This window comes from Branchiostoma belcheri, unplaced genomic scaffold (genome assembly GCF_001625305.1).
Source record: "Branchiostoma belcheri isolate BF01 breed outbred unplaced genomic scaffold, Haploidv18h27 scaffold4, whole genome shotgun sequence".
NCBI classification, from domain to species: Eukaryota; Metazoa; Chordata; class Leptocardii; order Amphioxiformes; family Branchiostomatidae; genus Branchiostoma; species Branchiostoma belcheri.
The window spans coordinates 5,399,113-5,421,746 of NW_017804020.1; the positions used below are offsets into that span (position 1 = coordinate 5,399,113).

Here is a 22,634-nt window from a genome sequence, read left to right on the forward strand (position 1 = left end):
AAGTTTTTCCACTATATCTTTAGGATCAGATATCTCTGAATTTTGTTCATGGAATTTGGTAGGAAGATTATTTGTTCCTTTTTCCGGTTGAGAATTTCATTAATTACTTTCCAAGTCTTTCTTATATTATTTGATGCCGCTGTGAATTGGTCTTGGTAATATTTCCTCTTTGACATACGAATCAGACAATTGAATTTGTTTCTGTACGTTTTATATCTTTGTAATATTAATGGTGTAGGATTCCTTACATATTTCTTATATAGCCTATTTTTCCAATAGATGACTTACGCAGCCCTGTTGTAAACCAAGGTTTGTCGATGCCAAGGTGACGCTTTGTTGAGATTGCCGTAAGTGGAAAACATTTGTCAAAATGTGAAGAAAAGATTTTTAGGAAATTTGTGTAGGCAACATTTGTATCTGTACAATACACACTGTCCCAGGTTTCATCTGATAATGCCTGTTTAAATCTCTCGATATTACTCCTGGTAAATTTTCTGCATTTGCGTTTTTCATTTTCTTTGTTTACATCTCTGTTGTGTTCAAAATTTATAATGTAAAATATTGGAAGGTGATCAGATAAGTCCGTGACAAGCAGACCCGATGTGTGTGTATTAGATAAGGAGTTAGTCATAATATTGTCTATTAGAGTTGCTGTTTTGTCTGTTATTCTTGAGGGTTTGGTGATAGTTGGATGGAAGCTTACCGAGTACAGACTATTAAGGAAGTCTGAAGTTAATGAATGACTTTCGTTTTTTAAGAGATCAAGATTAAAATCACCAATTAGGTAACAGTTTTTTCCTTCTTTATCGATAGCATCTAAGATTGGTGTAAGGTAAGTTATAAAGTTTTTTATATCCGAGTTTGGAGGCCGGTATATGCAGCCTATTATAACGCCTTTTTGTTTTGTTAATGGTGACGGTGGGAGTTCTATAAATATTAATTCAACTTCTTTTTCAACTTGTACTGTAAGGTCATTTCTCTCAATAAATTTTTGGCTCTCATGTATCAGTGGATATGGATATGGATTTTACTGCAATGATAGCTTAGGCCACTTGGTGGTGCCTTTTTTGGCCTGTGGGTATGACACACTCTTTCAAATGTGATACCTGGTATTGTTATATTACATCTTGAACTGGAGAATAATACATGTAATTGGGGTAAATCTTCCACAAATTCAATCCTTTCCAATACATGTACTTGAAAAGCTCACACAGCAGCTTAGGCTGGGGGATGAGCAAGTAATGGCAGTACTTTCACTGGTCACTGGGTGGCGCTTTAGAACTGTCCCATTCTGTGTTACTTGACGTATGCTGGGGGTGGGACTCTGCCTTGGGAGGATGGTCTTTCTAAGGAGCTTCAAATACATAATTGAAGCTCCAATTGCACGTTCACGAAAACGTCTAGAAGACAAGACACTTTCACAACAAAGCTTTTCTCTGCTGGTGCTCTAATGGCTGCGTTTTCTTTGTGCCTAATAAGTTTACATGGCAAACTTACTTATAATGTCACCTTGCACCTAGCCTGGTGTCTGTTTTGCTGCACTATTTTTGGACTGTACTAGTATAACAAGAGAGCCACACAAATTAACAAAGGACAACATACAAATGTTTCCAGGCAACAGGGTGGAAAGTTTTGAGGCTTTTCAACTTTTTTGTGGTAATTTGTACGCCAATTTTGCCAGCCTCCATGAAATGTTTGATGTACTGCTGGGTAATCTTGATCTGCCCTGTGCCAGGTAAATTATGAATAAGGACAATAAACCAACGGCTGTTTCCCATTATCATAATACTAGTTCACATATTCCAAGATTACATATGACAATGTGGTAGTTAACTTCAGCATCATGTCTACAGGTGGCATCAGACTCAACCTCCACCATGCCTCAGTAAATTTTACTTCCAACCAGAAGGTCACTGGGATTAGAGGTGACTGCAGACTTGTACTGGGTAGTTGCACAGCTTATTCCAGCTCTCCCTCAGGTTCTGTGGAGTAATGAAGTAAAAGTACTAATGTTCAGTCAACGGTGTAGAAATAATGACCTCTCTGCTGCTTTGCGTCAGTCGAAGCTCAACTTGGGACTGCCTGTCTGCCTTGGAGCACTCAGTCTAGTGATGGAGCCACAGTAACTGTAGATCTCCCAATTTTCATGAAGGAGCAAATGTTTTCATAGCAGACTTTAAGTCAGGATTAATGTTGTACTTAACAATTATATTAAAATGTATGTGCACAAGAAATATTTGATGGAATAGCAAGTTTTTCTAACTTAATTTTCCAGATGAGACAGGATTTATATTCACAGCAAATGTCTGGCAAACCTTTATTATATATTAGTCTAGTGTACATGCTCATCCTTCATTTCTCCTCATTCAAATAGCTGTTTAAACTTGGAATCTCTGGATCCATTTGAGTGGCACACTCAGGTAGGAGTTGTCCCAGATGACTTGTGACAACAAATCAGCCCTGGGATTCAATGAAAGCTGGTTTAATTGCATTTCATGCTCATGCTGTGCTAAACTACCCGGCTCTCCACTATTTTTACATCCTAAAGCAAGGATTATTGCAAAACTTTTCTAAGGAAAGCCAGAAAGAAGGGGGTGTGTGTCTTCTTGACTGGTCCATTCTTTGTAATTAAAGTAACAGGGGCTTAGTTCTCTTATGGTTCATAATTTTGAGCCATTTTGGCAGCTAGTTTGAGAAGATTTATTCTAACTTATATAACCAAATAATTATCTTACGTACAAAGCAATATCTCCAGGGGAGAACTCCACATCTGTCTTCTCAATTCCCAAATACCTAATCATGTACTAGTATTGTAATTTATTACTTTCTCCCAATTAGTGAACTTATGAAATGCCATTAATTTCTAGTATCCAACTTTATCAACGAAGAATGTACTCTCTAATGATGGCCCCAATGGGGAAAGTTTTAATGCAATAAGTCAGAATTGTATGAAGATAATTTGCGCTTGGAGCAAAGGTACAATTAACAGAGCAATTTGAATAAGATAAGAGCACCTGAAGGCAGGATATATGCAAGAAAACTTGACTCTTCAAAGGAGCTAGGCTTAAAAAAATGTAAATGACAGGCAAATACAATTGTGTAGCTGTTTTCCACCATTTGGAACTGCCCTTAAATGTAACTCATAACTTTAAGAGGTAAAAGAATCTACCATGATGCTTTAACTTGCAGAGCCAGTGTGCAACAGTAGCCTATTGTTAATGTACTGCTTCAGTATGGCTTTCTACATGTACTACATAGTAGATTCAGTTGAACTTGATAGCTGTACCTGAGTGAGAGTCTTATTCAGACAATAAAGGATTTGCACAGAATGTGATAATGAGGCTCCATACACCAACTGACATAAATATGAGTTTGGCAAGATGTAGAGAGACCACCTGCCCAAAGTGCACTGCAAAAGGTCCCTTTACCTAAAACTTAAACTGCATATCTCTGATACATGTACATTTATCATGATTTCAAATTATACTAATTTGGTTCCATGGACTACATTGCGTAAATCCCTGATGAAAAGTAATTGTTACTTGTCACAATGTGTACAGTAATAAAAATTGTCCTCTTTTCTACAACACTACCAGCTGTTATGTGTTAGGAATGGAGACAGCCCCTTGTTCCTCCAGGTGGGCGATGGTGTCCTTATCAAGCGGCCTCCTGTCGTCAGGGAGGAATGGTTTGATCCGCTGCCATCGCTGTGGCGGCCAGAGGATGTGTGACGCTCGGGCATGCATCAGACCTACCGACACCTGAGACAGGCAAAAATATGTGTAGTCATATGCATGACACAACAATAAAACTTCACAATAACCTTATGTATGCACATTAAAATGAAGAACAGAAGCAGGAAAAAAAAAGATTTTAAGTTTATCACCATGATTGTTATGTAATGTTACATGAATAGTGTCAATTTGCTTGGGAACTTTTTAAAACTTCTATACCACTTGAAATCTGAAGATGTCATTGGTGTAGTCTATGTGGTAGCTTTTAAAGAACATCTGATGATAATTCTGAGATACATGTAACACACTCATACTAGTCATAGATTCTCATTTACTGTAGGAACTCTGACATTACTGGTAAGATTCCTTTGTTCAAAACCAGACAAAATCTACTTTTTGATTGAAGTTTTCAAAATTAATACAATAATCATCTTATATACATCATTGGGTCAAAGCCCCAGCGTCATTAAAATGGCCTCCTACAAACTAAGCTGAAAGGAGGCGGCAGGCGATGGAAGAGTTTTCTAATCCAGACTGTCAGGTAATCTCACACAACAAGTAGGTGTTTGGATTAGAAGTCCCAATTTGCCCATGAGTTGTCTAATCCACTACACTACCACATCCATAATGTTCTTACATAACCTCAACAGGTCAGACTGCATGCTTTCTTTAATACCAAAGGAAGTTGGCAATAAAGATAGCAACTGCTGCAATTTCTTTACCAAAAGATTGCTGAGTAGATTTTCTTACAAGAATTTTTTTTGAAATGCTGTATTGTTATTAGAGCCATGCTGAGTCCTTTAACCCACTTTTTTCTAACTATATAATTAAAAGCATAATACAAAAGCCTTAATATAAGACTTGACTTTTGATTTAATTTGCATTCAACCCACAGTGATTTGCAAAACTAGGTTTCCCTTCCTAATGTATTTTTGTGCCCATTTTATTACAAAGTGTAGAAACTCTGTTGAAGCCAAACAAAACTTACTGGTCCAAAGAAATTGCTGTCCAGACTGTGGCCAAAGTTGTCTCCTTCCACCCAAAAGTGACCAGACGGTACTCGGACATATCGGTTCTTGTACGTACGCGTTCTGTTGGGGTGAAAGAAAAAATAGACCATTACCACCATTAGATATAATGACAATTCTATATAAATATCTTAGTGACATGGTAGACAATTATTAATAATAAGAAACCTATCAGTGAATATTACATCTGGGTTGGCAAAGATGTCCTTTGTGTCAATTTTCTCAAAATGTTTGCCAATTTCATCCATCAAAAAATATTCACAACTTACACTCAGTCTGGCATTTTGAATGTGTGTCTTGATGCAAGAATAAAATAAATAAAAATTGATTTCATCTGCTGTTGGCAAAAATAATGTCTCTTTCTAAATAAAAAAACAACATAAAACTTGATGAAAAATAAAACAAATATTGCTGCTGCATCACGTACTCACTCTAATTATGCTTATTAATTTCAAACATCAAGATGGGGTTTAAACATGCAGAAGGTTATTTTTAAATTTTTTTTAAGTTATGACGTTACTGAGAGACTGTCCCTATGGCTTTCATCTCAAGCACATCCTGTACCTTAAGCCAATAATCAGGAAATGATATGCCTCCATGGAAACAGTGACGTCAGGGTATAAACCCTGTGGAAACTGACTGGACAACAATCACTTTGTACATCATAGAAATCCTAAATAAGGCAGAAATGTCCCTGTATGCTTGCATAAGCACTCTTTAACGTCAGCAGGCTTAATGTTGTCTCTTGAGTCTTGTGGTTTAAAACCTACGTCAGAGACATTCAGTTGCCAGGCAAAGACCTATTCTTTTCTAGTTCATCATAATGACATTCAAGTAACAAGATAAAAGTGCCAGAATTAAGTCCTGTCTTTTAAGATGATGGAACATCAATTTTGCTTCACTCTGTATGCCCCTGACCTTTAGACCAACAGTTTGAGATGGATATTACAAAGTCTTGGCTAACAGAGGCAACTTATCATGCTGCTTAGAGGGCTGTTGGTGACAGCATTCTCTTTGTCTTTAATAAATCATGTAGCTTGGAATTTGAACAGTAAAACAGGGCCTGCACTTGTTTTACTCTTTCTGACTGATTCAGGTCAATGACATGGGAAAACTGTACAGAGATATTACTTATTCATATTTGGATAATGTGATCATCCTGAATTGATTGGCCTCATTTTTTCCTCTATGCTATGTGCAAAGGTGATCAAATTTGTCACGTAATTACATTTCACACCCACCCATTACATGGGTAACTGCATCAGGTTTCTATCTAACACCAAAAAACAACACCTGTAAGGAATCCAAGATTTGACTTTTACAAAACACAAGTTGGCCTAAATATTGAGTATGTTTCTTCTTTTCATTTTAGAAACACACAAAATTGGGCCTCAGGCTAGATTTGAATACGAAAATATTGATCATCAATATGCCCTGTAAGTGATTACTTTTGTAAGGTTAGGAGGAAGGGTTGAGTAAATTTGAAGAACTGACATTCAGAAGCCCCAGTTCTGTCAAACATTTGTCCATTGGTTGGTTGTTATAAAGATCTTAAGTCAGGGCAAAGGCTTAAAAGATCAAATACACAGATCAAATCTAGGACATTCAGAAAGGGAATACTTAATAGGAATATAGTTTGAAACTTGTAATATTTAAGACATTGTTCAATAAAAATATTTGTGGTATTCTTTAAAATGTTATAAAAGTTAGATATGGTGGACTTCATACAGAATGGTATAAAAGCAGTTAACATTAACTACATTGTACCTTTGAATGAAGGAGTTTGTCACTGAAAGGTAAGAATATCTGAAGCTCCTGTGCCAATATCTGAAGTTTCTGGCACCTACAGTAGAATTACTTCCCTGATTTATGTAAAGACTGATGCATTTTCTGATTGGAAAGCTAATAGCTAAGATCAGGAAGTGCCTGGAGGTGCGGCTTCCTCTGATGCAGGAATCTACTGACATCAATCCACAACACAACAGAGAGTCAATCATAAGATGGATCTAAGATCACATCACGAATAGTTACTCAGGTAACCTTGCTGGTTTAAATATTAATGTAATAATACATCTCCTTAAAACTTAACTTTTACAATATGTAATAAGTTCAAATGAATATTACATTTAGCTATTTTCCATTGCAGCCCCTTTTCATTCCATATACAGGCATTTCATATAGTGACATGAATAATGTTACTACTGATACACGTCAGATCGGTGGCCAATGCCATCTACAACCGGCTACAGTTTATTGCAGTGGAGCACATTTTCTGCCAATAAGTTTCAAACGATACAATCCAGTTCAATAAACGTGAGGCTAAGTGAGGCGCAGCTTACTTGACTGTGTCTCCTTCCAGGGCTATCACTCGCTTGATGATCCGCTGTTCGGGGTCGCGGGGTGACCTACGGGGGAAAAACATCGAGTCAGGACTTCCATATCTACATCAATCATTTCTGTCATATATTTAACGTGTAGAAGTAGGTCAGACAATATGTGCAGAGTACAGGGCTGTGGTGCTCTTAATTATAAGTGCATACAAGCAAGTTGTGTTTAAACTTTTCACATGATCCAGTGTGAACCTGTCTGTTTTGTACAAAAATTATGTTAAATCACATCATTAAGAAACTTAAATAGTGCTGATATATAGCGTTGCTTTGTTTACGGTTTTCAGAATAGCAAACTTTAAGATATTGTATTGAGCCTTCTTTTCCCAGTAGTTATCAAACAAAGACCTAACAGGGATAATGTTTCACCCAGAAATGAGCTTGTTATCAACATGGAAGGTGAATAAATATTGATTGGAATGATTAGATCAAAGCCACAGTATGCAGGATTACATTCTATAGTATAAATTTCCTAATGCTACACACAATAGTAAATCAGCACCAAGGACAGGGCAAGTTAGAACAACAGGAAATTCAGCACTATGGACAGACCATTTTTGAAAGCACACTAAGCATTGCCATGCCATTTTGAGATATTCTGATAACTAACTGCAAAATATATTGAAATAGACCCTCTGAGTTAACAACTGACATAAATACAAAACTACAGGTGAGGTAAGAAAACTCATCATGTTGCATACGGGTAACAATGTTTGCATACATATGAGCCAATCAGTGTCACCCAACATGAAGACTAACATGTCTGTGTAACAGGATTAACTGAGCCTTCCTTTAGACTGAACATTTGCAATTGAGCATATTGATGTGGAATAGCATCACAAAGCCTCCAATTTACTCCAGCAGTGGCTGGGACATGTGCAGGAACATCACATCTCCTGCCGTATGATTGAGTTCTACAGATCCGCAGCATCCGGTGGGAAATCTGGCTGGAGGAGACAATGACTACAGGGATTACAGTACAGATAGTGCACATTGTGGTGTATGTACCAGGCTTATTGTCTGTCTGAAGTTACCTCATTACCATACATCACTAAGATCTCTAATCCCGGTAGGACCAATACGGCTATTCTATCACATACGAGAAGTAAAACTGCCTTTACATAAGCTAAACAGTGCTGTCAATCAGTCTAGCTATTTTAAAGGAGGCAGATAACAACTGGCAGCTGAAGTGAATCTGATTCAATCTCTTGTCAAAGTTCATTCCTCCCGCACGTGAATTCTACCTCCAGGCTTCCTGAGGAAAGTACTACTGTAACTGCTAGTAGTAAAAGAAGCAATCAGGAGAATATGGAGCAAAGCAAACATTCTATAACAGAACAGACTGAGCTATTGAAGTGACTACTAATGACAGATATACCTTCCATAAAAATCAATATTTGAGATGAATATTCATATCACATTAAGACTGGTTATAGCACAGCTGTGCATTTTTTACGCTTTTGTGAACCTACGCTGGTAACCTTTATAAATTTCACATTGCTGCTCGGGTTTGCTGACCTAAGAAAATTGTACCCTCCCCAAAGGTGACCACTTAATCAATGTCCTATATACACAGATGTGCAGTGACCTAAGCATGTAAGTAATGTGCTGTGTAGAAGAATGTTTCCCCGCCAGCTAGCAGTATGGTTGAACCCACGGAGGGATCAGCACTCTTGCTGAACAAGCAAATCACTTAAAGCCTCAAACACCATATATTCATCATCCACACAGGGATGGTGCCACTGACAGCAGAGTCACTTTCATTCCAGTCGCACAAGAGATTTGTAGGTAAGCATAGAATATGTCATGTAAAACTGAAGGTAAAAATGAGGCAATAAAGACAGCAAAAGGTAAACTGGGACTACAGCAGAGTTCAACTTACTGAAATCTATATATTTATAAAAGACTTCATAATGGCCCCAGAATTAGAGTTTAGCCTGTTGATTCTGGGTAAGACTGGCAACTGATGAATTGAACCCTCCTCACAGTTAGAAGGATGGATTGTAACATTAGGATCTGCATGGCTGAGAATAACTTAAAGGTAACACATAATATGCATGACTGAAATCTGCTAAAAGTAGAGACCTGCTTGTCATTCTCTGCACGCCTGTCCATCTACTTCCACTAGCTTCCTATAAGTCAAAGTTTGAGCCAGCTTCACAAAAGCTCCTGCCATTTCTTTTACAAAACCTGTGTGTACAACTGATGTTACAGGGTGACAAGAACAAGGAGACACAGTAACTCAGAGAGAGTTTTAAAGCCCTCACACATGGTTATGAATATACTCAGGTAAGGAAGACAGAGAGGTTAGTTATTTCAGGTATGGTTGCACAGCACTTTGGGAAAAGTCCATGAATATTCCACAAGCTTCCTGCGGTGAGAGCTTATTAGCTGTCGTAGTTTATCAAGTCTATTGCTATTAGGACATATTTCAGGAACTACTGACCTAAAAGACATACTTGAATAAAAAAAGTCAGAAACCTACAGCCCAAATTCCTGCCATCCTGTGCTTTACGGCTGAGAGGCACGGCGTTCGTATAATGGCTTATTGCACGCACACTGGGTACAGTCCATATCCTGGAGCATTTGCCGACCTGCGGTATCAGAGGTCAGCAAATAAAAGTGACCTATGATTCTGTTTTCACTTCCATTTTGATTCCCCTGGATAACTTATACACTGGTACTGTGGTACGTCAAACAACATGTGATTTTGCAAGACCATGGCTGAATGGAAACTTGTGAATATGGTTTATGACTGATAATTCAAGTGTGCAGAACATTATGCTTTCTTAATGCCCTTGGAATTTTTACTGTCTTTTACCTTTAACATTATACCTAGAATAGAAGAATGACACAGGCTTAAAAATCTGTGCAGTGACTAAGTTAATCTCTTGCTGTAATGTGTCATAAGACTATATGCTATCAACTTCTTTGTTTTTTTTTTTTTAAATCTTGACTCATTTGCCAGTAAAACTAATAGCCTACATGTACATCAAGCTTGTGCTCTATGGTTTACAAGTTCTACAGTACTTTTTTGAAATATATGTATTCATGGCCACATATTTTTTTTTTTGCAGCTGATGATGTTCTTCTGGGTAACTCCAAAATTTAAGGTCACTGATTGCACGGAAATTTCAACCTGGCTCCACATGTGTGATTGAACCTGCCACTATCAGTACAAACAACATGTTAGTTTGGATGGCTGGGGGACCATTAACTCACTCACTCTCACTCTCTCCCACGCTCTACCATTAAATGGACACGTGTTTATGGTTTTGGCTTTGGCAGCACATTTTCAGGACAAATGTACTTGGTAAACATAGAATAATTTTCGTCAAGGACAGGTCCTGCAAAGCTCATGGAATTACAATGTATTGTTTCCTTTATGTTGGATGATTACTATGATTGTGTATAATAGCTGCTGAATGCAGATGTAGCCTCAAATGAAAGTAAACAGTCATTCTTCTGGACAATTATCTGTCTCTGCTGATCCTACTTCATACTTTGAAAGTGCTGTAATGGGCAAGGTTGGGTAATATATGACCTTCTGAAGTACCACTCAGTATTCTCTCCTCAGGCTAATGTTAGTGAGAGAATGGAGCAATAAACAATATAGTTCCAAAAATGGGGTTTCTTACAACAACAGGACTCCAGAAGACTGGTAGGCAATTGTTGTTTTTACTAGATCTAATTTAGATTCCTAGGAATAAACATAAAGTTAACACAAAGTGGTAAGTCCAGTGCAAAAATTATTGTAAAACCTAGTAAGTTACTTTTAATAGCGCAGCCTTGGATACTAGAGTTGGAGTGCACTTCAATCTATACTTGTGTCTTGTCACACAAAATCATGCATATATCATGAAAATCCTTAAAAGGGAAACTGCCTTGAAGTAAGAATCAACCTGGTTGACAGGTTTTCTTCAGATACATGTAACTCCCCTTATCATTCCCCCATTACACACTGAAGGGTTTATATTCACATAACCTGGTATCCAGTGATCCTTATGTAGCTCCTGCATGACTCCCATCTCTATCCTCTGCAAAAATTTGATTACCCAAAAATGATGCCATTTACATGAAATAGAGATGGGATTGTTAAGATAGACAGTAACTGTAGCCACAAAAGTTTGCCAAGCTCCAAAACCAGACAGAGAGATTGATCTAACTTGCAATATGCAACAGTTGGTTTCTCCCAGCAGATGGAAATGAAGACTGTATATCTGTGAGACGTCACTGAAGTTTCATTTTGGCACGTAAGCTCCTTCCATCAATACTCCTACTCAATACGGGAATGGTAGATAAGGTTAGGGTTAATGGTCGTCTAGAGCACATTTCCGCAACGCCTTGCTATCTCCGTTTTTGAGATGAAAGCTTTCTCTGAAAGCCAGGCTGGAACCTTGATTTCCGCCTGTAGACATATCAAAGAGCTGTTTTAATCTTGTTACCTATTAGACCTGTCCCCCGTATCATCATATCATTACAAAGCTTTCACTCACTGTACAGAGTAAAGACGGTGCCGACTGAACCTGAGCTGACTCCAGACCTTGCAGAGTTAAATTAATGGCACAGTACTGTGGAAAACGAGATGTTGGAGAGATACTGTCCTGGGGGGACATTGCTGCCAGTACCTGTTCTGTCAGAGAGAAAATGTAAGACGGTTATGGTTGTTCACTGACAGTCTCTCAACTGCACCTCTGAGCACTAGGGCTGCCGGAGTCATTTCCTCTGAGCTATTTGTCAGCATCTGTATCGATCCTCCTGACAACAAGACAAACACAGGCTTAGAGTGGAAGTCCCAAACTGTCCAGGCAACTCCATCACTTGGCCATGTTTTCTCTCAGTCTGTCAATATCTAATCAGTCTATCACGGCTAAATCCCCTTTCCTTGTAATCTGCATGTTTTGGGGGCAAATGTAGCCCCAGGGACAGCAGCATCCAATCAGAGCAATGGGTGCTTAATTTGATTGCAGACAGCAGAAACCACCTTTCCAAATATCACATAATGGGCTGTTGTTGACATATGTGCATGGGACAGCCCACTAATGTGTCTCATACAAAATTGCTTTTGTTTTGTTTTCTTCTATTTTATTGTTGAATTTCTATCAATAAAATGTACAACATGATAGTTATCATAATGGTAATTGCCTACATGTACAGCACTATTATAGCTTTTTTAGTTGTCGTTGTTTCAAAGGGGGAAAATACATGCTTCAAATTATTACATCACTGTAACAGTATTTTCCTTTAGTAGTCACCTTTAGGACGATAATCATTCCATCTTTTTTTTTTACACAATGTTATAGGGAATAAAGCATAAAGGCAGCCGGTAATTTATTGCAATATTTCATCATTACCAAGGTTTGAACATTACAAACAAAAAGTAGTCCACAAGCTGGTGTGTTATGCCGAAGGGTGGTTATACCGGCTATACAGATACAGATATTTGATCATATCACATTTGTGCATTATGTAAATGACACCATAATTCACATTGAATAGCCATGCCGATATGATTTTTTTTAGGCCACATTAATTTTATTCCTTCAGGTTTCAAGGTATCATTCCTTCAGTTTTTTCAGCATCAGCTTAAATTGACAAGATAACTAAAAGATGTGAAAGTTCTTTCTGTTACAGTAGAAAGAAAAGGTCTCTATTGAACCTAATTTAATTTATCAATGATTAAATTTACGATAACATGGGACCTGGTGTAACTTGACAAGAATTATCATGCTTTTGCTTTCAAATCTAACGTTATCAAATTATATCAAAATTACTATTTTTGTGTAGACTAAGTAAAAAATTTAATGACTGATCCTGATAAGCAAGTCACAAGACTGTTTTTGCCTATCTCTTATAAGTCAGATGTTCTTAACAAAATCAATAATTGTGCAAATGAGTTTGAATACTACAGTACCCATGTCATTAGTACCAGGACAAAAAAGTTGCTAGATAAGCAAATTAAATATTCTGTTCTCAAAGATCTGTACTGGTGATTTGTACTTCTAACATTTTCTTTGACACATGAAAAACTGGGAATGTAAACTGTTAAATGTAGGGCTGTTTCAGAAAGCATGACGTGGGGTGGCAATGTGACGGTAATACCTCCCATATTTGTTGCAGATATCAAATGTTGAAGAGGGAGAAAATGGGGATATTTTCATGATATTCCCTTTGAAAATACAGTTTAACTGATGATGTGTCCTCCTCTCCTCCATCCCCTAACAAATGATGTAATGGATTCTCCCTGTAAATAATATATAGCACTTCATAAATATGTAATGAGCTGAAGTGCTACCACCTCCACACTCACGGTAAACCTCGTCAGCCCCGCACAACGTGGGAGATCGCTGCCTGGTGTGTGTGACAACCCTACTATTTGCGTGCAGATTGGTGTTGGGGCAAAAACGACTCTGTGGGCAAGCTTGCTCATGACAGAGTATAAAAGCATGGTGTGCTGATTTGTTTCCAGGGACAGTGGTAAGTGCTATTTTGTATTAACATTTTAGCCTTGATTCTCACATGCTTACATACTTTGGTATTGTTCAACAGAAGAGCATTCAAGGATAACATAATGGTTCACAATAGCAAGTAACAGAATAGCTATAAATGTAACAATTTACAATGAACATTTGTCGTAAGGTAGCTGTAATCATTTACCAATTATGCATAAGGGTGACTCAAATCATTTTCCACAGGGACATAATCATGCTCCTCTTAATCTGTTGGCTTTTAACCAACAGATGCATCATTTTTTTCTTAACAAATTTGTTAGTGGTAATGAGCAATTAGATAAAATGTACACCAGCATGTACATTGTACAATTTCCTAAACCTTCATTTCCCTTTTTTCTCCCTTTTTGTCTTCGTGTCTCTGACTTGTTTTCCAGAAAAAGACAATTTTCCTAAGGAAAAGCTAAAGGTATTACACAACAGGAAATCCATTAGATACAACGGTAGGAATAAAAACACTCTAAGACTGACCTTTTCGTTCTCCATACTGCAAAAAATTGAATGTTTCTTCAATTTCATATTACAACACAGTAATGATTACATACCAAACTGAATTGACAGTTAATATAAGCTGCCTGGCAAAAGGTTTCTGGGAGTAATGACAGATAAAAGCACTAACCATCCATTCTTACAGACAGGGTTAGAAATTTGACCTTCTACCCATCATAGAAGTGATCTTTAGATCCAGCTGTCACCAATGGTGTCTCTAAAGTACCTACATCGATGGGAGAAAAGTAGATTTTCGATAAAGATGAGCACTTAAAATACTACTGGCCATCCATTTTTTAACCTTTAGCTAAATTGGCCACATTTTCTGCACAATGTTCCAGCAAAAGCACTGATGCGACACCAGCAAGATGCTTCTGAAATTACTGTGAGGCCTGGGTTGTTGACTATACAAATGGTGATTAACCTTGCCTTGTCCTTTTTTCACCCATTATTTACATACTCTGCAATTTGCTGTGCTCTAAATTATAGTGAAACAATAACTTGTTTATGTTGATGAGGTTATTCAGTTCAACATGCACACCATTTTTCTACACATGGTCCAAAGTGCTTGGATTGAAAAAGTATATGGTTGTACATGTACATCCTCATTGCTCCATACATTTGTACATGGTGCGCAGTGCTCACTAATGCTTGGTAACTCAGTCAACAGAATGTTGAATATACTGGATCTGGTTCCCCGTATGGGTTCAGTATTTGGGCAAGGCCATCGATATCTGCAGATCACAGCTATAAAAGGTGTCAGACATTCTCACTAACAGGCTGGCTCAGTACTTGGGTATAGTTGCTAAGGTGGAGATATGAATCCTGCTGTGGGGCTTGCGACCAGAGATTGGTTTCGATTGGCAGGTAGTGTGACACAGTGGTATCCATATTGCACTACCCTATAATTATGCCTGACTGCGTCACGTTGAAGAAACATGAGCCACTGATTTAATGAAAAAACTATCAACTGGTCATATCAACTTCAGCAACTACAACTGTCTCAGTACAACTGAAAATTGATTTTTTGTTCTGCTGACTTACGCCGTGACCAATTAGCACATACTAAAGATAAGTCCATGGGAGAAGGCTCATCCATACCATCATCAAGTCCGCATTATTTACAGCACATATAGATGTATATAGGTCAGCTGGGAGCTGCTTAAATCCTTGACTTACCCTTTAAATATCTATCTGGCAAAGTTGAGGGCCTCTGTCGATTTAAGCTCAGCCTGACTTACAACTACGACTAAGTGCACCTGTTTACTGTCAGCTGTTGTTACCCACAAAAGCAAAATGTAACAAGCAAGGACAATTTTACACCTACCAAATTAACCATTACAGAGCTCTGTGTACAAAATTTGCCATTAAAGAGCAGCACAGGTTAAGGGCCTAGGGCTAATGGCAAGCTCAAGGGTCCAACCTTAATGCCCAGTCCACTTGAACAGAAATTACCCACACAAAGAGGATGACAGGTTGGATCGATACACCAACTGGGATTAATGATTCCTGGGCCAAAGGTAGTTAATTTGAATCACCCCAGTTTCCTAGAAGAGACAAAGGTCATAAAGTCATTATTGCCGATGATAACCCTTGAGGAAAGTAAGCCCAGGACTTAAGGCATGGATAAATGATCAAACTCACATAGAATACCACGAGCTCTGGGCTAATTACTACATGGGACTGAGTTTTAGGAGGGATTACCTGGACTGGACTGGGTCAAGGGCTGACAGAGATCATTAACGTTTAATTGTTGATGAGACAGGCTTTGAAACTTTTTGTACACTGTACACTGTACAAGTTGTTACTAGTAGATGATAGTGTTCTTTTTACACTAGTCTCCAATGACCTATTATATAGTAATTTTTTTCACACCCTCTCCTGATGAAAAATCTCAGATGCTTAATATATACAAAAAAATTATTTTGCAACATGAAGAATTACAACACACTCTTTTTTTATCCTGTTTCATGAAAATAATGGCATATCATCGATATTTTGCAGAGCCTTGTTATTAGGGCACGGTCACTGTTGCGTAATGCTGACTATCTTTCTAAAGAAGCCAGATTTACAGATTTTGTTTTCCTGGGAAACTGGCCAAAATCAATGGTACTGTAAACTTGGCTATCATACACAAGATTACACAGAACTGTTAATAATATCTGTGGCCTTACTTGTCTATCAAAATGAGTAGACTGTATACGACATCACTTCAAATTGCAATCAGGTAATCTACAATGATCCCTTAATATCAAACCCATACAAGAAGTACCATGTATTTTACCATGTGAGTTGGACTCGAACTCAAATTAAGTACACAGTCACATATTAAGACAACCATTGGGGCATTACAAGGAAATTGACAATTCTCAAGTGTCTGATGTGTCTGTCCACTCCTACAATACAATCACCAAGCACACCTGTTCAAGTATTCAGATCCCCACAAATGATAATATTGAGTAAGTCTTGCCTAGACAAGTAGTGCATAGATTTGCATAAATTACAAAACATGCTGAGTATTGAATTCCTTATGGATAATATGGTATAACACCAACAAAGTTGGAAGCTATTACGACTCTGTTATAGCCATCAAAATCATGCTGATTTGTGTCTTTTGGGATAGTTTGGACATTAAGATGCAAGTTACTCTCACCAGTATGCAGGTGAGTTTGAAATCGCAGACTGAACCATCTTCTTCAATTACCAGTGAGGGCATGGCAGAAACGGTGCAGTCTGACCTGCCATGTTCAATCAGCACACTGGGGTTTGCAAATGAAGTCTCCTGTCCTGGCTGTCCTTGTCGATGAATGTCACAGAATGTCACGCACACTGCTGCTGCCCACACGGTAACCCCAAATGCAAATACTACCAGGTACATGCCTCTGAACAAAACTTTATGCCTTGTTAGTTCCTAAATGTAATCCTTTCATTGATCAACATTACTGCTCTAACTTCTGTCAAGCTGGTCACAGTGACAAAGCTGGTCTGTACAATGCAGATAGTGAAACTGAAGGATGAAGACATCCAAACATCACATTGGTCACATTTCTGCGCTTTCCATTTATGTGAGCCTTTATTTTTCTCTTGTCTCGAACAGCTAAAAGGCATTGAGTTTGTGAAACATTTGGACAGGGCATGCTTAGTGTCGTATTTTGGGGCACACACACACAATACTGATTTACCTCCCATGCATACATTCTCCCTTGTAGAACACTTCTTTGCAGTGCTTATTGTACATTCTGTATGTGTCAATTACATCGAGAGAAACGTTACTGCTCTTCCATTTTGTCATTACTAAATGGCATAGTAATTTATTCGCCATGAAAAACCCAGCATAGATCATGGTCTACATTGTTCTAAATTGTTCCCCTACTAGACACTGTGGAATTCAGAATGCCAGAAAGACAATAAACATAAAAAAATAATTGCCCACACAGCTAATTGGTTGAGTGAAATATACATCTATCCCACAATCAATTTTCCAGGCCATTTTTGGGACGTTGCTGTGCATTTATACAGTCAGGGCTCTTTTACGATTATCTCAGTGAAAGAAACATCTACCATGTATCATATCAAAGGCATTCGGTTTGGTTGTAACTGAAAAAATAACGAATCAAATAAAATGAACCAAACTTTTCTTCTTGGGTCAATTTTGCGAACTCCAACATAACTTTAGACCAAAACGTTCTCAAATGTGAAATTGACATTTCATGCATGGAACATGCCCCAAGCCGTGGGGGCTGTATAAGCAGTTATGCATTTACCATGTGCTATTACACAGCGGAATTGCCACCCTAACTGAAGGAAACTACCAACATTATGGTCATCTTTATATCTTGGGAACTAATGGTCAGGATTTAAAGTGCTGCGTTTTATGACACATAATAACAGCTACCAGGTGTTTTGCTCCTAGATTTAGGAATTATTTATTAGAGGACACCTTCAGACACAACAGGAATACAAAGATCATGTACTAGGAATTCAAGTGATTTTTTGTTGAATAATTTTAATATGGGCAAATGTAGAAAGTACAACTGCTAAGTGTGAACTTGTAACAGTTGTACCTCAGACACTCCCTCACATTCACTGGGAAGGTTTAAAACTAAAGTTAGGATGGACCATTCAAGGTGCGGATCTTAACCCACTGCAGCCAATTCATTTTTGGATGTCATTGTTTCCTAGTGTTCCACTTGACTGTGTTTTCTTGTATGAATACCCTAGCCCATAACACCCTAGGTCTGTCTATCACAGACATTTTTTGCCTGTACTCACATACATGTATGATACATGCAGGAAAACACCTCCAGACAGACATGATCTGTACTGAAATCACATCTGTCCCTATGAGAGTACATCCATACCCATTAGTAACATGACTCAAATTAGATTGCCTTGGATCAGACTCTCCTCCAGTCTGGAGACATCTGATAAGGTTCTCATCATCCTGCTGAGGTGATCAGTGACTTGTTGGTTAAGACTCTGCACTTGAATTTGGACACATCTTATAATAAGTCATTTGAACAGACTCATCATGTCGGCCATGACCACTTACAACTTAAGTTAAAATGTTTTACATGTTGTATAATATGTGGATAAGGCTTTAAATGCAATCTGAGCTACCTGGTAATCTATAGCTGCAATAAACAGCAAGCAACTTCACAGGAACATTTTGACGAGCAGGATTGTCTAAGTGACAGAAGACTTCACAATTTTCATTTGTTTTGCTGCTGTTATAATAATAATTGTACTCAGCCATGGATGCCCAATTAGCCAGTGACTGTTCAGAGCAGGTAACCCTGAAACTAAAATGATAAAAATTTCTAATCTAAAAGTTATGCTTAGATGATAATTTCTAACTTTAAGTTATTTATGCAAGTAATACTACTTGCCTATATGCATTAAAGAAAAAGCATCTTCATCCAGCCTTCCAGGCCTCCAATGTTAATGGTTGATGCTGTTCCTGTTGATACAGTATGCAGGTCTCATATGATCCACGATCAAACGAGATTACAGAGCTTTTCTGCGTAAATGGGTCAGAAGACCAGGGCAAGCTGGCCAGGCCCCAATTGGACCCAGCACTACAGGAAAGATGGGGTATTTAATCCCAGGGTGAATGCTAAGAGCCTGAGGAATCTAAAGATTGGCAATGATCAAATCTACACTAACTTTGGTGAAATGAATGGTTTTTGGAGAAAAGGTTCACCAGTATCACTATATGTACATTTGTATCTGACTATTTGACAATCATATGCAGATGAAGAATATAGACCTGTCAGCATTTGCAAGATATTGTATTCGTCCAAGACTATAAAACTCCTGTTGAAATGTTAGAATTTTTCTAAGCCAAAGACAAAAGATTATTTTCTTTCTGCTTTTAAGCTTCTTTGCTATATTCTGCAGTGCGTCTACCTCCCAAAAGTCTGACTCCTACTTACTCATTTAATTTAATTTAATATAATATATAATTACTGCAGGCCTCTGACCACCAGGGAAAAACAACAACATTGAAACAGTAAACACTTTTACAGTACTCTATATTGCAACATCAATTTTCCTCAGTTTTCTTCCTGGGCAAAAAGCAATTTTCAGGCCAATTTACCCTTCAAAAGACTCCCACTCCTGAAAGAGGAGTAGGTTATATGGGAGAGAACCCAAGGACAGTTGGAACAACACATACATCGTGGTAACCTGACTTGACAGCACCATGGCAGCAGTAAATGTACTGGAAACATTGTTTACACTGATGTGAAGCAGTGATGCCACCCTTAAGAATTCTAGATTGGCTGACTGTGTAAAATGTATTGATATTGTACACTGTAGGAATACTTTGATATCTTAGAGAGAACATTATTATGGCAGGCGAATGTGATTCAGATGTAAACGTGTCCCTACAGTGTCTTTCCTGCTCATATCATATATAAATGTACTTTAGGATCACGTGACCTGTTTACAAGATATCAGACCAATTAGGCAGCCCCAACTTGGGATCCTACGTCTGATTACTTTGTACTTTGCAAAGAGATCATTTTTCTAATCCTACAGCCAATTACTCAACAAAGTGGAGAGATCGCCTTTCAAAGATGATCTCATTTGGCAAAGCATGATTAAGCTCTGATGATCTAAGGGATTACAGGCGACGTGCTAGAAATAAAATGTGGAAAATAAAATGATCTTGTTGTAAGGATTCTGGTCTCAGCAGTCAAACTAACATTTGGTTAAATGTGTAGAGAGTTTCATATGTAAACATCAGAGCTGATACTTATTATCATCATTAAACACCCTTTCAATGCAGCCTATAGTAGTCTTCATACATTGTGTATGAGGTATACTTAATATGTATGGATCATTTAACCTACGTCAGCTTTTGTGTGATGTAGATGTGACAGCCACCATCCATAATAGAGCCTTAATTGTGATTAGAGCCAATCATATTGCACAGCAAGATCTGTCTACCAGAGCTATTAGACATTTGAGATGGGGACCACAACATCATCTGCAACAAAGCCCTTAAACTTAACTTTCATAGGGGAGAGTGGCACTGTATCAATCATTGTCTGCCTTACCTGTCATCACAATGGTCTAATTTAACTTCATAATTAGTGCACTTACTATACTCACATTTTGTTATGCAAACACTCTCTTCAAACATTCAGCTCCATCAATCATAATTTGTCCTCCGTGCATGTTTTACTGTAATAATCATAAGTACATTTTGCTGTGAGCTTTGAATGATTCATTAGAAAGGTAGGGACCTATTTGGACACCTTACATGACATTGTACATGTTGATCGTAGGAAGAAAGAAATTTAAAAGGAGGTCTCAAGCAACTGAGAATGTGCTCGGTTGAAAGGATGGAGAAATGCCCACATGCATTTGTTTAACAGACATTTGAGAATATGAGAAGAAATGATTTCAGCTTAAGCACTGAGACTCATAGTCATTAACTTAAGAACTGCACAAATTATCTTTCACACATCTGCCAACTTTTCAATTTATCAATATTTCACTGTTTACTGTTTCACTGTTTCAACAATAAAGCTGATCTCCCTCTGGGCCCTGATGTGTCAGCGCTGAATGATGTATGCAGATTGCAGGAAATCGTAACTGCCAATCATAACTCTATAGCACTTGACAAAATAAGCACCATACTCATCAACACAAGGAAGTTCCTGAGACGCAATAAAAGTGATATGAGCTACATAGGGACCATTTTATCCCCATCTCCATCCTCTTGGGATATGAGTTGAATCTAAATGACCGCTTGAAGGAATTAATTATATTAAGGGTAGATCTATTCTGCATACAAAGTGAGGACCTTGTTTTTCTGTGAACTTTTAGCCACAGCTGCTTTCCACACTGAAATTTCCTACAGAAAAGGTTACGTTTACCCTATCTTGTTAATATGTAAGAGGCCAAGAAATGTCACAGCACACAGTTGTTGAAAAATTGGTCTGTCAGAAATTTGAGTGCCTCAGACTGTTTTTTTTTCTTTGGTGACTTTGCGTATTATTTGTTAAGGCCTTGGGTTCTCCTCTGTGTTTTTTCCGCCCTCTAGACCAATTTTAGACATTGCTGTGAATAAAACATGAAGCAAATCACCACATATTCATCATATTTAAGTCCCACAAGAGCACAAATGCCTATTTACTGTAAAGGACAACACAAATCACAAAGAATCGTAACTTCCTCTACAGGATTCTCTCTTATGACAAAATATGTGATATTTCAGTACAACTACCGGTACATGTAATGTAAGCCTCTACATGTAGTCTGAAGATTTCACCATTTAGCACAAGTTGCCTGACTTGAGAAAGTGAACTTCAAGATATCAGATTTGGTATGCCTAGCCAGTTACAATTAAATGATATCACCCAACATTATATTACACAACATTGAAAATATCAAAAGGAGACATTTGTGAGACAACAGTACTGTAAAGTGATCCCTAAGTGGGGCAAAATATTTTCATATAGGAATTAGACTATTTATACTTATGAATAAGTATGCCTGATAAATTATTCATATACAGATAAATTTAGCAGATCTCTGACCAAAGCTTTTAGAAGATTGTGTGTCAGCCTAGGGCTATTGGTTATGGGCAAACTACATTATAACAGATGAATGTTACAGTTACAGAACCTATTCTTTCATGGTCAATTTTCTCCTCTGGTGTGAAAACTAGGTAGAACCATGAAACTGAAAACATTATATACTAGTCAAATCTGCTCTCTGTCTAGTACTATCACTATCAGTCAAGAGTATTGCTTTGCAGCTTTTAGAGTATATGCATTCAATACATTTTTGTACTGAATGTATGCTCAGTATTTTTGCTTCCAGACTCAGACAATGCATACAAATGGTCTGAAGAGAAAATTGCTATTTCAGATGCAGAATATCCTACAGTAAGGTTGAATTGAGTTTATGTTGAACTTCTTTCAGTGATGCATTTCCACACTAAAAGTACACTTAAGAGATCCAGAAGTTATA

General features: G+C 37.8%; 2 protein-coding genes across 2 annotated transcripts in view; one reads left to right on the top strand and one right to left on the bottom strand.

The window, feature by feature from the left end:
- Positions 1-2,905: 2,905 nt before the first annotated feature.
- LOC109477234 (mitochondrial inner membrane protease subunit 2-like) overlaps positions 2,906-22,634 on the bottom strand; it is a 50,225-nt gene continuing 30,496 nt past the window's right edge. The window contains exons 3-5 of the mRNA XM_019778315.1: positions 7,102-7,167; positions 4,723-4,825; positions 2,906-3,761 (exon numbers count right to left, since the gene is read on the bottom strand). Of these exons, the coding sequence (XP_019633874.1) occupies positions 3,600-3,761; positions 4,723-4,825; positions 7,102-7,167 (331 nt within the window). The 3' untranslated portion in view covers positions 2,906-3,599. The remainder of the gene's footprint in view (positions 3,762-4,722; positions 4,826-7,101; positions 7,168-22,634) is intronic.
- The window catches only part of LOC109477210 (leucine-rich repeat neuronal protein 1-like), a 37,665-nt gene continuing 28,367 nt past the window's right edge, over positions 13,337-22,634 (top strand). The window contains exon 1 of the mRNA XM_019778280.1: positions 13,337-13,626. The gene's annotated coding sequence lies outside the window, so the exon portion shown is untranslated. The remainder of the gene's footprint in view (positions 13,627-22,634) is intronic.